The sequence below is a fragment of the Balaenoptera ricei genome, chromosome 3 (genome assembly GCF_028023285.1).
Source record: "Balaenoptera ricei isolate mBalRic1 chromosome 3, mBalRic1.hap2, whole genome shotgun sequence".
NCBI lineage: Eukaryota > Metazoa > Chordata > Mammalia > Artiodactyla > Balaenopteridae > Balaenoptera > Balaenoptera ricei.
In genome coordinates this window covers 156391996-156408173 of record NC_082641.1, presented here as the reverse complement: position 1 = coordinate 156408173, position 16178 = coordinate 156391996, and the positions used below count along the sequence as shown (strand labels likewise).

The window sequence follows — 16178 nt, the reverse complement described above, 5'->3', positions numbered from 1 at the left end:
ACAGTTGTGTACTCGAGGAGTTGCTGCTGCCACTCTTGCTGCTGCTGGGGCTTGCTGGGGGTTTTGCTTGATCAGAATTAAAGACCAGCCGGTTATATATCCAGTTGAACAGTACCTCTTAGGTCCATTGCTTGTGGATAAAGTATGTGTTCTCTCTGCTAAGATTCTGATATTGTTGGATATAATTGTCTTATTCTTGGTTTCTAGCCCATCTTTTATGTGGTGGTTCTTTTGCTGGAGTGCCCTTTAAGTAGTAGCCTCTCAGGCGATGCAGCTGTAGTGCCACACCCTGATTCAGGAAGTAGCATGCATTTTTACTGGGTGTTCAGCCACCTTCTAAGTGCAAAAATGACAGCAGAATGTTATCATTGGGCTAAAGAAAATTCTTATTATTCTTTTAAAATTTCCTAGTACTTATGTAAGATTCTCCAGTATTAATAGGTTTAGATTAAATCATGAAGAATTCCCAGACTTATTCTTTGTGGTCTTGAGAAAAACAAATAGTCCCTTACACTGCTCTTCCAGAACAATGGTAGTTCCTGTCAGATGATTTAGTGTTGTACCAGTGTCTTGAGCTACTGCAATTTTAAAACGAGGATTATGTAGGCCTACCCATACATCTGCAAATACAAAATATTTTTCCCAATTAAATCGAAGAAGTACTATTTCTAAATTTATATTCCGTACTGTGGTGTGTATCAGTTGGAGTTCAACCAGAGAGGCAGAACCAGTAGGAGAGATACATACATATATTTATATATATATGATACATATATATCCGTTTTATTACAAGGAATTGTCTTGCATGATTGTCAGCAGCTGGCTAAGCGAGTCTGAAATGTGTATGGGAAAGCTGTCAGGAGGAGATCACCTGCAGGATAGAACTCCCGTGGGCATGGGCCAGAACGGTGGTCCGCAGGCAAAATTTCTTTTCTTTCCTTGGGAAACCTGCTTTTAGGGCCTTCCAAAGAATTGAGATAGCCCACTTCGATTATCTGGGATAGTAATCTCCTTTACTTAAATGGATTGTAGGCTTTACTTATATCCGCAAAATACCTTCATAGCAACGTGTAGATTAGTGTTGGATTAAGTTAACTGGGTGCTGTAGCCTACCCAGGTTGACACTTCAAGAAAGTCATCACCTGGCGGTTCTGGATAGTCTCCACAGATGATTTTAAGGGAGAAAATAATAGTAAAAACAAACCTAAAGATTGACGTGTTATATAAGTAGATTGATTTCGATTAGCATGAGGAACCCAAAATGTAAATTGAATATTTCTCTTCTCAAGTGAGCATATTATGGTTTCTATTTAGATGCACGATGAATAGCCTTTTCTTTGGCATAATGTTTAAAATGTTTAGTAATGTAGGCTGATGAAATTCTGATAGTAGTATCTTTTCAGACTCCTGAAAGAATTGCTTGTTGTCTGCTCTTTCACTCACGTCCCTTTAGCTAAATACCCATGCCATGGCAGTATACTGGGAGCATTATCCCCCGTGCATAATTTTGCTTCTGTATTTGCTTTATTACCTTTTTTTTTCTGATACAGAAGCACTAATGAATCTGCAGAGTTTGGTGTTTGCACTAGAAATCCTCAATTTTTACTCTAATGTGAGGTTTATTTAAATTACATTCAGCATCCCACTTAGCAACTTTTATGTTTGGAGAATGACACCCATCTTCTGATTTTTCACATAATTTAGGTATCAAGGATTGCCTTTGGTTTATGAAAGTTAGGAATTTTCAGTGATGTAAAGAATAATAGAATATTATTGTGTAACTTAAATAATTTATAAGAAATTTGGATTTACTGTATTTCCTGATTTGTGGGAATATAAAAACTGGAATTTTAATGGATGTAGATTTCATTTGGGGTTGTGTTTTGAAATTTATAAGAGGGATTAAAAGATGAGAAGAAAGGACATGTTTTCTTAGACATGTTTAATCTTTGAAAACCCTAAAGTTCTTTTTATTCCTTATTCCTTTTACCTGGTTACTCTCCCTTTAAATATGCATCTCTAAAAACACTACTGTTAGTAAGATTTGTAGTTATCAAGCTCTTGAGAATAATAGCCAATCTGTGAGTTTAGTTTTTCTCTCCGTAACTCACTCTCCTCTTTGCCACAAAGTATATACCCTTTCCTTCTTCATTAATGAATGAATGAATTTTTCTACTTATGAAGGCTCTTATTTGCGGGTCACTGTTCTGGGCTCTGGGGACACAACAGGGAACAAAGCAAACAAAATCTCTGCCTTCCAGGAGTTTATCATCTAGCCTCAGAAGACGAAAGCTCCAGCAAGGAGCGGACTTTTCCTCTGTAGGCAATGCTGGCAGAGGCGTTCTTCCACAGCTTGCCGGTACCTAGAAATTTCAGTGAGGAGGTTTCCATTTGCGGTCTGGTTGAGCTCTCCTGGGAAGTCATACTTAACATACTCAATTGATGTGTGCCCCAGGATACAGAATTATTACGGAAAAGGGACTTCTTGTTGAACTTCAGACTCTTAAGTCTGGTCTTCTAATTTTTGTGACCAGTATTAAATGATAATGGCTTGAGAGGTTGTTTGGATAGAAGGCTAGCAGGTTGTTTTGGATCCTAGGCTCCTAATTTTAGGTCCTAGAACTGTAACGTAGATGGAGATGTAAAATGGAGAGGGAAAGCCAGGATAGTGTGCTGCTACTGGTACTATTCTGACAAAGGCAAGAGAACCAGGAATCAGTGTTGTTATTTACATACATACACACACACACACACACACACACACACACACACACACACACGTATAGGTACATAAGCACATTTTGGGGCCAGTCTCGTAAGTAGATTTATATTAGGTTTTTATTAGGAGGAAACTTAGTTTTTCTGCTTTGTGATGGTTGCTTTCATTTTCTTTGCTAACTGTCTTTTCCAGACCTCATCTAGAACTATTAGTTCTAGGCTTTTACATCATGATTAAACTTAAATTTTGTGGACTAGCAAGAAAACTTAACCTGTGTTTATAATGTTTCCAAGGGAACTACATTCTGGTTTATAAACAACTGGCTCTATTAAACAACTGGTATATGATGTATTCATAAGATTTGGAGCTGCTTGATTTTTTTTTTTAAAGCAAGGGTGTTCCCAGTTTGCTCAGAATTCAGGCTCAAGGTAGTTAGCCCCTGAATTAACTGTCTAAATTGCTACAGCAGTAACTGTTAACCTCATTTTGGTAAGTGAGAGGAATCTATACTTCTGTAGTTCAAGATGAACATAATGAACTGAGCTTGAACACAAAGAATGGGGTCGTTTTCCCATCATGCCGGGAGTGAGATTTAGTCTGTGGTGTTATTTGCACGCGTGCATGTGTAAGAGAAAGTACTTCTCTGGTGGTATTTGGAGAATTTAGGGAAGATAGTTGCTAGGCTTAAATCCTCATGGCTCGAAGATATGACCTTTTAAGTTTTTTTATTTGTTTTTAAAGCTTACTAGTACCTGAAATTTTATGTAATGAAAACGGAGTTATTTTTACTTTTTATAAATCTTTCAAAATGTGTTGGCAAACTTAGAGTTTACAAGATATTTCCAACTTTTGGTCTGATATTAGTAGATTTAACTCTGTTTTCTTTAAAACTGGGCTTTAGAATTAGGAGGTGAATGCTTTTTTGTTATCTGCTTTTTCTGAGTATTTTCTCTTTGACTAAAATTTTCTTTCCCCTTATTCATTTGTGGGGATTTGACCCCTTTTAATTGTTATCTTTTTTTGGGGAAAAAAAAAACTTTACTGACCTCTCTTAGGTAGTAATGTCTCTTTCCTTTTTTTTTTTTTTTTTGTGTGTGTGTGTGCTTTTGTTATAGTATCTATCACATTCTGTCCCAGGACTGTACATTGTTGTGGGCCCAATAAATACATACATTAAAACGTAGAGACACAGCTCCTTTCTCATTTTACTGTCTAATCATCCCACATTTCTTCACTTTTATCTTTCCATCCCCCACACATTCAGACCGTTGATCAAGCAGATGGAGATTTAATAGTCCCTTATACCCTTGTTTGTTATAGTGAATATATTTTTATATTTGTTTCTTCTATATGTTTGTAATATGTTTACCATTGCCCATATACTTTTCTTTCTGTAAAAATATAAGTAAACGCATATGCATTAAATATTCTTATTTAATATAATTCAGTAGGATTACTTTTCTATCTGCAGGTTAAACAAAAGTATAGATAACCTCTCTCCTCTTCTGTCACAGTGAAATACCAATTCTAACTTGTATTTTTACATTTTAACATCACTGAAACTGGGATACGTGAATAAATAATGGCGTGATTTAATTGGTATATATTTTTTTATTTCTTGGTAATACATAAAGTAATGGCACATCTTCTTCCTTTGGTGAATTGATATTGAAGATGTGCGCAAAGAGAGTGAATAAAATTATTTCAGTGGCTGGGGGTGGAAGGAAGTATTTCCAAATTAACGTTATCTTCTCATGTATTCCATTTTAAATGTGTGTAGCCAGCTGAATATGTTTACTATTATCATTAGATATTTGACTGTTTTAACTGCATCCTGAAAGTTTATTTGCTTAGGTTGACCTAAAATTTTTGTTGACATTTTCATTTGGAAAGTGGGTTTTATGTTTGTGATTTTATATTGGTATCACAGTACATTCAAGCATCTATGGCACAGTATAACCTGAGAATATAAACCTACATATTTAATCTTCATATTTGTAAATATTTTTTCTGTAAAGAAATCCCGAATTGATCATTCAGCTTAATGTCTTCAGAAATCTCCCATAGGGAAATTAATATTAAGCTGTATATAGATTTGGCGTAAACTAGTATACAATTGATGAGGAAAATGGTTCCTTAAAGCATTTCCTTACTTTTAAATTTATAGTCATGTATCTTTGATCCACGAAGGACAGTGTTGGTGAATGTGGTCTTGACGTAGCTGGAATAGAGGAGAAATGAGTGTGGTGATTGTGTGTGCTTTCTTGAGGGAGAATGGGTTGTGTTTAAAAAAACGAAAAGAAAAAGGGAAAACGAGATGCTGCGAGTGTTGTAACGGAAGGCGACTGGTTCTTTATCAGATCCTGCTGGCTTCAGCTTGCTTTCTGGGGGGGGGCCGCTTGTTTCTTCCTTCGTCCTCCTAGATGAATTTCACTGATTTCATTTAAAAGAAGAATAAATCACACCGCTTTACATAGTCAGTTCTATTAGGCCATCTTCCTAAAGTTTCTTGTGGGCACAGCACCTTATAATTTATTACAGTCTTGATAGAAATTTTGATGGTTACCTCAAGTTTTTACTTGACACTGGAAACATTAGAATTATATATAGTTATTCTATATGCAGATTTTTTTTCTCCTAAATTTATTTCCCAAGAGCTAAAGTTTGATGCCAAAGTGAAATATGACTCCTGAACTGTAAAATAGTTAAAAAGATCCTTAAGGTTGCTCACTCTCGACAGGAATAAGCTTAATTTTTCTTTTTTCAGGGATTTTCTCGTGTCTCATATAAAACTTTGCATCTATATGAGATTTCAGTGAGTGTCATCACTGATCTAAAATTATTCTAACGTAATGTGTCCTAACCAACAAAAATAAAAAAGATCATTGGGAACAGTCATTTAGATAAATGATTGGCCTCTCTTTGACTTTGAACATTGTCTGCATTCTACACTGTTTTCCAAATGCCAAAGATCCGTGGATTTTTGTAGATCCCTTCAGGAGTCTGTAAGCATCATAGGACATATAAAGTATGTCCAGGAGGTGTGTCAGTAGACCTACATTCCTCTCACGGATCCACTACGTATTTGCTGTGTGGTTGTGAGGAGTTTTGTTTGTCATTTTGTTTCTCTGTTTTTCATCTATTTATCTTATGTGATGGCGATCATAAATCTTGTTATCCTTGCCTTTCATTATTCTGACAATGAGTTTTAAAAAACTCTCGTTTTAGTACTGAAATATTAGAAAACATTAAAGTGCAAGTTGAAATGGTGCTTGCATTCAAGAAATAAACTTCTTGTTTTAGATTCTTAAAGTAAAATTTAGATCCTGAAGGTGAGCTGGATGGCACTGGCTGTTAGAAGTCTTAAGTATTTGGAGGATAATATCGATACTACTTTCAATGAAATTGATTAATTTTTAAAAAGGGAAAACTGCCTGTTGTTATGAAAAGCAGTAATGAACCTCAGGGGCTTCGTGCTAAGGTAGGAATAGGAATCATGGCTACTTTGCATCTCTTTCTGCTGAGCAGTATTGGAAATGAATTGATGTTTATAGAGCCATATAGTCTTCATTATTGCTTTTAGATTGTGCCTTTGGGGGTGGATTTGATAGATTTGGAATGAGAAATAATGGGTGTAATTAGGGAAACATTATTTTCACATTTGAGAAAATTATTTCAAAATCTTCCAAATGAATTAGAGTTCTGTTTTCTACAGAATAACTGAAGCTGTCAGTGTTTTTCTACTTTTGCTCCTGGATGACTTGGGTCTAAGACATGGACTGGGGTGGGTAAAGGAGTTGTCAGTTCTAAGATGGGTGTGTCTAGAACTAAGCTGACTGACGTTGTAGGATCACAGTTAGCTACTTAAACGAGAAGGGGAGCAGCTAGCCTTCTTTTCTTTTCCTTTGTGTTTAAGAAACTACTTTTTTTCCTGCCCTAGGAAATGGTAAATTTTAGACAAAATTTGTTCTTTTAGAAACTTACATTAAGGTACAGTGGTGTAATCTAATATGAAAATACACTTGTTGAAAATCTGAAATGACTAATTTTTGTTGCCAGTGCAGAATCTGTGTGACGCCTTTCCCTTCTCTAATCCTGTGCTTTATATTTTGTCTATGTCTGTGAATAATATTATTTCTGAATATCGCCCTCACTAAGTTTTTTCTAACGTTCTCTTTCACACTTTCTTCCTGGATTTGTTGTTTCCTTCAGTCTCACCTCAAGGTCAGTATGCTTGTCCTAAAACAAAGATATGTAACAGAACATTGTATACTAACGTTGTCTTGAATTCCTATAAGCAACTGGAATGATGGAACTTATCCCAGGAATGAGATGTCTAGAAATTCAGTTATGAGTGCAGAAGATGTCATGAATCTTAGATTTATCGGAAGAGTGGATTCACGGTTCTGTGCTTCAAAAGATAGTGAGAGTGGTCAGAAAGCGAGAATCAGACTGACCAGGTTTGGACTGAGAGAGAAACGAAGATGAAAGGAAGCCACTAGAGGAATGAGGAGGTGAAAAATATTGCTTTAATTTTATTCTGTTTTCATCCAGAGACATTCTGGCTGTTATAGGGAAGATTAACCAAGATGGCAGAGTAGAAGGACGTGCTCTCACTCCCTCTTCGAGAGCACCAGAATCACAACTGGCTGCTGGACAATCATCGACAGGAAGACACTGAAACTCACCGAAAAAGATACCCCACATCCAAAGACAAAGGAGAAGCCACAATGAGACGGTAGGAGGGGGCGCAATCACAATAAAATCAAATCCCATAACTGCTGGGTGGGTGACTCACAGACTGGCGAACACTTATACCACAGAAGTCCACCCACTGGAGTGGAGGTTCTGAGCCCCACGTCAGGCTTCCCAACCTGGGGGTCCGGCAACGGGAGGAGGAATTCCTAGAGAATCAGACTTTGAAGCCTAGTGGGAATTGATTGCAGGACTTCGACAGGACTGGGGGAAACAGAGACCCCACTCTTGGAGGGCGCACACGGAACAGTGTGCACATCGGGTCCCGGGGGAAGGAGCAGTGACCCTGGGGGAGGCTGAACCAGACCTACCTGCTAGTGTTGGAGGGTCTCCTGCAGAGGCGGGGGCTGGCTCTGTTTCACCGTGGGGACAAGGACACTGGCAGCGGAGGTTCTGGGAAGTACTCTTTGGCGTGAGCCCTCCCAGAGTCTGCCATTAGCCCCACCAAAGAGCCCAGGTAGGCTCCAGTGTTGGGTTGCCTCAGGCAAAACAACCATCAGGGAGGGAACCCAGCCCCCACCCATCAGCAGTCAAGTGGATTAAAGTTTTACTGAGCTCTGACCACCACAGCAACAGTCAGCTCTACCCACCATCAGAGCCTCCCATCAAGCCTCTTAGATAGCCTCAACCACCAGAGGGCAGACAGCAGAAGCAAGGAAAACTACAGTCCTGCAGCCTGTGGACCAAAAACCACATTTACAGAAAGACAGACAAGATGAAAAGGCAGAGGGCTACATACCAGATGAAGGAACAAGATAAAACCCCAGAAAAACAACTCAATGAAGTGGAGATAGGCAGCCTTCCAGAAAAAGAATTCAGAATAATGATAGTGAAGATGATCCAGGACCTCGGAATAAGAATGGAGGCAAAGATTGAGAAGATGCAAGAAATGATTAACAAAGACCTAGAAGAATTAAAGAACAAACAAACAGAGATGACCAATACAATAACTGAAATGAAAACTACACTAGAAGGAATCAATAGCAGAATAACGGCGGCAGAAGAACGGATAAGTGACCTGGAAGACAGAACGGTGGAATTCACTGCTGCGGAACAGACTAAAGAAAAAAGAATGAAAAGAAATGAAGACAGCCTAAGAGACCTCTGGGACAACATTAAACGCAACACCTGCAGAGCTGGTGCCCAGGCAGGGTGAGCTCTGGAGGAGAAGGCTTCCAGAGTCCCCAACAGTCTCCGCACGGTGGCCCATCCGGTGCCAAACACCTGCCACCCACAGCGAGAAGTCCCAGAAGAGTTCGGGCTCTTTGTCCTTGGGCCGGGTTTCTCCACGGGCTGGGCTTGCCTGTGGCCCCCGCCCCACCCCCGCCCCCGCCTGCCCTTGCTCTGTGACACGTACAATGGAATGTCACAGCACCAGGCTGAGCTGTCCAGTGCGTGCTAGACCTCGAGAAGAGTTAGAAGCTAGGGAGAAGCTCTCCCACTTTCACTCTCTTTTCTCAGATCAGGCAGGCAGCAGCTCTGATATGGAAGCTATGGACACCACACCTCCTTCCCAGGCCGGCATTGTCCATTCTGCCCCTGTTTTCCCCAGCCCCCCATTTACGGCTTCGGCTGCCATTGGTCATTCAGCAGGCGGCACCTCTGACCCTGAAGCTATGGACACCACACCTCCTTCCCGGGCCGTCACTGTCCATTCTGCCCCCGTTTTCCCCAGCCCCCCATTTACAGCTTCGGCTGCCATTGGTCATTCAGCAGGCGGCACCTCTGACCCCGAAGCTATGGACACCACACCTCCTTCCCGGGCCGTCACTGTCCATTCTGCCCCTGTTTTCCCCAGCCCCCCATTTACGGCTTTGGCTGCCATTGGTCATTCAGCAGGCGGCACCTCTGACCCCGAAGCTATGGACACCACACCTCCTTCCCGGGCCGTCATTGTCCAGTCTGCCCCGTCTCCAAGTAGAACTACTACCCATTTCACACCGCTGTTCCAAGTTCTGGGAACACACCACCCAGTGGTAGCAATGCCTCAGCCCGTGCCTCGACTCAGTTACCTGAAACGCCGGCCAAAAGATAGACCAACCTTTCAAAGTTATGACAGAAAGCTGAGTAAGTTTTACGCTTGGAATTGCAATTACTGTTATTAACAAGCACAACTGTAGTGCTTAGACTACAACAAGTACTATTCTAAGTGCTTAGCAAATATTAACTCACTGAATCCTCATAATGGCAACCCTATAGGTATGTAATATTCACCTTTTTTTGGGGAAACTGAGGCCCAGAGAGGTTGAATAGCTTGCCTAATGCCACACAGTAAGTAGGTGGCAAAAACCCAGGACTAAAACCAGACCGTCTAGACTTTCATCACTTTGCTGTGTCACCTTATTATAAGTTGTGGTTAGGGAAAGGACTAAACTGACAAGACTCTGAACTAGAGAAGGGAGAAATGAGAAAATGGGTGATCCTAAAAACTAGAGAGGATTTAGGCTCAGAAATTTCTGGTGATGAGACCCGGAAGAACAAGAACTTGGTTGGAATATTAACTTGGGGTAGTATCTGAATCCATCGAGAAATGGTCTTGTTTTCTTTAAAATTTAGAAAGGCCAGTTGGATGAAGATGAATGAAAAAAAAAGTAGAAAGGAAAAGAGGAAGGTGCCTTAAGTGAGACATAGCCTCTTCCCTCTAAGTACTGGGGTGGGCATCCTGTGGGAAAGGATGGAGCTCTCTCTACCAGGTTTGTCACCAGGATGAACAAGGAGAAACACGGCAACCACTGTACTGGTTTTGATGATCCCTCAAAACCAAGGCTTCAGTTTCCAAGAACGACCTACAGTAGCGTACCTACCATGTGTCAGACATGCCACCAAGTGTGTTTCCAGGCACACATTTTAATTGGAGAAATAGTTCCTATGAGGTACGCATTAGTTTCCTAGGGCTGCTGTAACAAATTACTACAAATGTGCTTGCTTAAAACAAAACACACTTATTTTCTTATGGTTCTGGAAGAGAGAGGTCCAGAACCAGTTTCCCTGGGCTGGAACGAGGAGTTGACAAGGCCGTCCATCCTCCTTCTAGAGGCTCCAAGGGAGAATCTGTTTCCTTGCCAGCATTCCTTGACTTCTGGCCACATCAATCCAACCCCAACTTCATCATCACATTCTCTTTGGAGTAAAAACTCCCTCTGCCTCTCTCTTATGAGAATACCAGTGGTTACATTTGGGTCCATCCAGGTAGTCCAGGAGAATCTCCCCATCTCAAAACCCTTACTTTCATCCCACTGGCAAAGTCCCTTCTGCCATTTAAGGTGACATTCACAGGTTCTGGGGATTAGAATGTGGACATTTGGGGGCAATGGTATTATTCAGTCTACTACAAGGTAGATACTATTATCTTTCTCAGATGCAGGAAATGAAGTTGAGGGAAGCAATTTGTCTCAGGTCTACAATTTCCAGAGTAGAGATTTAAATTCTGCCAGTGAGACTTTAGGACACACTCTAAACAACTTTAATCTGTGTCCTGAACTACTGCATAATCCTTGGTGAAGAGTCACACTTGGGTATCAAGACCCAATTGAATACAACACTATGTACTGTCTCACCTTTCACTTTATTTGCCTGCTGTATTCATAAGTCTTGCCCAGAGCACAAGAGTTCAGAAAATTGTTATGCAGGTTTACTAAGAGAACGCATTTACTGTTTGATGTGCGTGGAGTAATGGAAGGTTTTTTAAAATAGAATATGCCACCAAGTAGTGTTATCACCATTTTACACATTTAAACAACCTGACAACAACAACGAAAAGCTACAGATGCAAAGGTGTCAGGGACATGTCTAAAGGTTAACTGCCAGGAAAAGGGCTGGAACCAGATGCCAGATGCCCAGGCCTGAATTCATCCTGTCCAGTCCTGATTAAGCACCTGTTCAGACGGCTTGTGGCTCATCACCCAACACCTGAGTCTTTATATCCCAGCTTCAAGACGGAAATTAGCCGAGGGATCACAGATACTGTGCTAATCACTAATTCGTAATCTGCTATCCCCATCCTTTGTGGGACAGAAGTGGGCACTTCTAAAATCCTTTTCTGCTTGAGAAAGAGCAGAGCAGCCTTTGCTCCTCTGGCTGTGGCCTACTGTGCTTTGCAAAGGTGATTTGGCAAGTGCAGCTGCAAACCCATCTCCAATATCACACATCTATGGAAAATTCCAGTCAGGTTTTGGACCCAGTCACAGTACATTTTCCTGAGGATCAGTAATGATTTGCTGAGGATCAGTAATGCTCTCCGTATGCTGGCTGACAAGGGCATGACCTCTGCGCTTACTATATACTCCCTTTGTCAGCTCCGCTCTGACACAGTTGTCCGCGGGATTCCTTAGGAATATTGGAGGTATTTAGGCACAATTTCAGGGGCCGCTCTTGCCTGTTTCCTCTCATTTCTTAATCAACATTTCCCAGTTGAGACTATAAATAATTCAACTTGGGTGGGTTATCAGAGGCATTCTTCCCTACTCTACTCCATTTGAATCTCTGTGCTCTTCAAGTTTCACATACGTGGCATCACATATTTCCCATCATCGCTGTTTTCAGCAGTCAGGGCTACATAGGTCATTGGCAAGTTCATTAGCCTTTCCATTTCTTTCCCTCTTGACTCTTTAAGAGTGATTTGCTAAAGACTGTCCGCTTCGATGTTTTACAAGGCTCAGTGGTACAGAGGCAATATTGGAATTCTGCCCTGGAGAAATAGACATTCTGTTCATTGTTCTCCTCCTCTTATAGAACAGGAAAGAGATGCATCTATCACACAGTTACTCAAGGTTTCTCTAATCTTCATAAGACTGGTAATACTCACATTTTCTGTTGGAAGGTAAGTTGCATTCCATAAAATTAAATCCACACCATATGAGAACTTTAGTCTAACCTCTCATCTATTGATTCATGAGGTTTGACTCACTGAGATTTTCCCTCCTCATACTATTGTGAAGAAAAGGAATTGTTGGCCAAATCCATGGTCAGATATTTATATTTGGTTTCCCAGTTTGTCAGTTATCTTTATGTTTGGGTTGCCTTTTGCTGTGCAGAATTCTTTAATTTTTATCAAGTCAAATCAACTCGCCTTTTTCTTTATGATATCTCAGTTTCATGTTCTGCTTAGGGACAGACTTCCTCATAACAAGAGTATGATTTCTCATCCTATCTTACAGTCTTCTAGGTATTTGTTTCTTGCAATGGAATGTTACCCAATGTATGCTACACATGCAGTCCTCGCTCTGAACAGTTTGCCCATGCATGAATTTCAGTTACCATGATTTAGTTAAATAATCCCAGGACCACAACAAAACCATCAAATTTCAGTTACTGCCATATTAACTGTGAGGAAGGGCATAAAGTACAAACTTCACAGCTAGTTCTTAACTCCACAAATCACCCGGGATATAACAGATGTGTATCATGGTCAGTGAACAATCAGGTCCCTTCTTTCAAAGTCTGTAGGTGATTGGTCACTGTGCATGTTATTCAGTTCACATACAGACAGCAAGGTCCATGTATTGCTTAGAATTGAACCGTTTAACCTTCAAGTATTTTGGAATTTTCCAGCTTTGTTTTTCTTCTTGACTTCCAGTTTGACCTCGCTGCAGTCTGAGAACAGACTTTATATGATTTCTGACATTTTAAATTTGTTAGAGTGTGTTTTATGGCCTAGAATGTGGTTTGTCTTCGTGTGTACTTCATGTGAGCTTGAGACAATGTGTATTCTGCTGTTGTTGAAGTAGTCTGTAGATGTTTATTGTATCCATTTGGTCGATGGTGTTGCTGAATTCAGCTATGTCTGTACTGATTTTCTCCCTGATGGATTTGTCCATTTATGATAAAGCGGTGTAGAAATCTCCAGCTATGATAGTGGATTTATCTCTTTCTCCTTGCAGTTCTATCAGTTGTTGTCTCACGAATTTTGATGCTTTGTTGTTAGGCACATAAACATGAAGAATTGTTATGTCTTCTTGGAGAATTGACCCCTTTATCATTATGGAATGTCCCTCTGTGTCTGATAATTTTCTTTGCTCTTAACTCTGCTTTGTCTGAGATTGATACAGCTTCTCACACTTTCTTTTAATTAGTTAGCATGATGTAGCTTTCCCCAACCCTTTACTTTTAAGCTATATGTGCCTTCATATTTAAAGTAGATTTCTTATATTTGGATCTTGTTTATCGATCCTCTGTGACCATCTCTGTCTTTTAACTGGTGTATTTATACCATTGGTATTTAAAATGATTATTGATATCATTGGATTAATACCTACCATATTTGTTACTGTTTCATATTTATTGCCAGTGTTCTTTGTTCCTTTTTTACATTCCACTCTTTTTCTGCCATTTCTCGGTTTAATCAGGCATTTTATATGATTCACTTTTCTCTTCCTTGAAAATCCAGACACGATGCACTGGTGAAATTCACTGCAGTACATAGTCCTTTAGAGATGTGGTGTTATAGAAGCATTGCATAGTCTTATGATTAGGTCTCAGTCTTATAATGAGCATGTGCTCCTCAGCTATGAATGTCACAAGTGCCTCTCAGTATTTTCCCTCACCTTAGGTGAAACCCAGTGGCCGGCAGGGGTCACGGTAGGATATTTCCCTTCCCCCAGGTCAGTTAGGCTCTGACAAAACCCCATAGGTTAGGCCTCTGGTAAAACCGTTTCTCCTGAGGGCAGGCCTTATGAAGAACAGCAGAATGCTCTGGTGTATTTCAAAATTGCTCCTTGCACCCTCCCCCTGCCAGAATTCCAAGGGGATTTTCCTTTGACCTTCACCTGGTAGTCACAACCTGGTAGAGCTCAAGAGACAAAAGTCGCAAAAGGATAGGGGCTTCCCTGGAGTTTTTACCTCACAGACTTTTCCACACAAGCCTCCAGCAATCCTTCAAATATAGTTCAGGTTTTCCTACCTCACCATTGCTTTCCACAGAGATTTCTGCTCTTGGGTTTCTGTTCCGGTAAGTTGTTACTCTCTGTATCTGCCATCTGCCTCTCCAGTTTTGGGCACGGTGATTTTTCCTGTGACCTCACTTCTCTAATGAATCTAAGAAGAATTGTTGATTTTTCAGTGTGTCCAGATATTTACCTGTTAGGACAGAGTGGCAACTTCCAAGCTCCTTCCTTGCTGGACTCAAAACTAGAAGTCTCATAAGTTTTTTACAATGGAATAAAACATGTTAATTTTCAGTACTTCTAATGTTTTAGGTTGCACTGTATTAACTAAATACAAGATTTACTAATTTTTTTAAGTCTATCTATAGCTTTATAACAAACAAGAAAGTTTCTAGTGTTTTTGTCAGAAAGATTTTAAGGTCATAGAACAATAATATTTTCCCCATCAATCACTGAGATCAACTTTGCACAGTTCAGCTTCTGTGATCATTTTTATAGCTCCACAGTGAAGACAGCCTGTACTTTATTTACCCTATATTTTATTTCTCACATATACATGGGTTCCTATTCTGCTTGAATAATCTACTGATGTACTGTTACAGCGTATTAGATTCTTTTAAACTACTGAAATTTGGAGTGTGTTTTGATATTGGATATGGACATTTCTTTCCTCATTCCAACTTTACCCTACTTGAAAAAATCTGCTTTATGGTGATAAATCCCTGTTGATCATAATGACTTTTTAAAAAGAGCATGATTACTAGATCACTGTATGGTAAAAGTATGTTTAGTTCTGTAAGAAACTGCCAAGTATCCTGCTAGCAACAAATGAGAATTCCAGTTGTTCTGCATCGTCACCAACTTTGGGATTTCAGTATTTGGATTTTAGCCATTTGAATAGGTGTGTAGTGGTATCTCACTGTTGTTCTAATTGAAAATTCCCTGATGACATGGAACGTGTAGCATCTTTTCATATGCTTATTTGCCATGTGTCTATTTTCTTTGTTTAATCATAGTTGTTTTGTTTTGTTTTTTAACCGCCTACTAACTCTTGTCCTCCTGTGTCTATTTACATTGTCCTTTTTTTTTTTTTTTTTTGAGCTTTTAATCATTTAGTCTTTTTCCTGGTATGTCCAATTATTTTTTATATTAAAATTGGGCTTAACTTATTTTAGGAAACTATTAAGATACCTCCACATTCTGGATGCTGTTATCGTTCTCTTGAAAAGATTTCCTTTTGCCCATGGCAGACAGTTACTATAGGGACTGGAAACCTTAGTCCATTCTCAGTTTGAGCTCCTTCAAAGCTGTTTTTCAGTCTGTGTGAAGGTTGCTCTATTTCTGTCTTGTCCTTCCTCTACGGGTGTTGCCCTTTGGGATTACCATGTGAAAGTTTGGATTCTCCCTATTCCCAACTACCCTTGTATTTGTTAGGCTTTAAATGTAATGGTTCCGCCAGCCCTGTGAGACTAAGGATACGTGTAGCCTGTCATTCCATTAGTTGTTGCTTTTAGCTTGAGCTCTTGCCGTTTGGCTTCTGTGGTTAGAGTCTTTTGAACTCCTTGGCTTTTCAGTTCCTAGGCTGTATGAGTTGAATCAGCAAATGCCCCAAGGAGAAAAGCTGCACCAAATGTCAAGTTTGTGTCTGTGTTTCCCTTCTCTCCAGAACTTGGCCCACATGTCTCGGTGTCTCGCGAACATTCGGATGCCGGCGAACAGATGTTTTCTTACTTTATCCAGGTTTTCTAAAATTTCTTTAGACTTCACCTGATCTTACGTTATTACTGAACTATCATCTCAATTATCCCTAGGAAGAAAATTTA

General features: G+C 40.0%; 1 protein-coding gene across 23 annotated transcripts in view; it reads left to right on the top strand.

Moving 5' to 3' along the window:
* LOC132362734 (ELKS/Rab6-interacting/CAST family member 1-like) overlaps positions 1–16178 on the top strand; it is a 187013-nt gene that overhangs the window by 61944 nt on the left and 108891 nt on the right. For 2 of the 23 annotated variants that reach the window (XM_059917717.1, XM_059917715.1), the window contains exon 1: positions 7400–9541. The exons of 18 other annotated variants lie outside the window; for them this stretch is intronic. In XM_059917717.1, the coding sequence (XP_059773700.1) occupies positions 8833–9541 (709 nt within the window). In that variant the 5' untranslated portion in view covers positions 7400–8832. Of the gene's footprint in view, positions 1–7273; positions 9542–12205; positions 14688–16178 lie in introns of those variants that run through there. 3 more of the 23 variants (XR_009502449.1, XM_059917714.1, XR_009502450.1) reach the window with 3 other exon arrangements.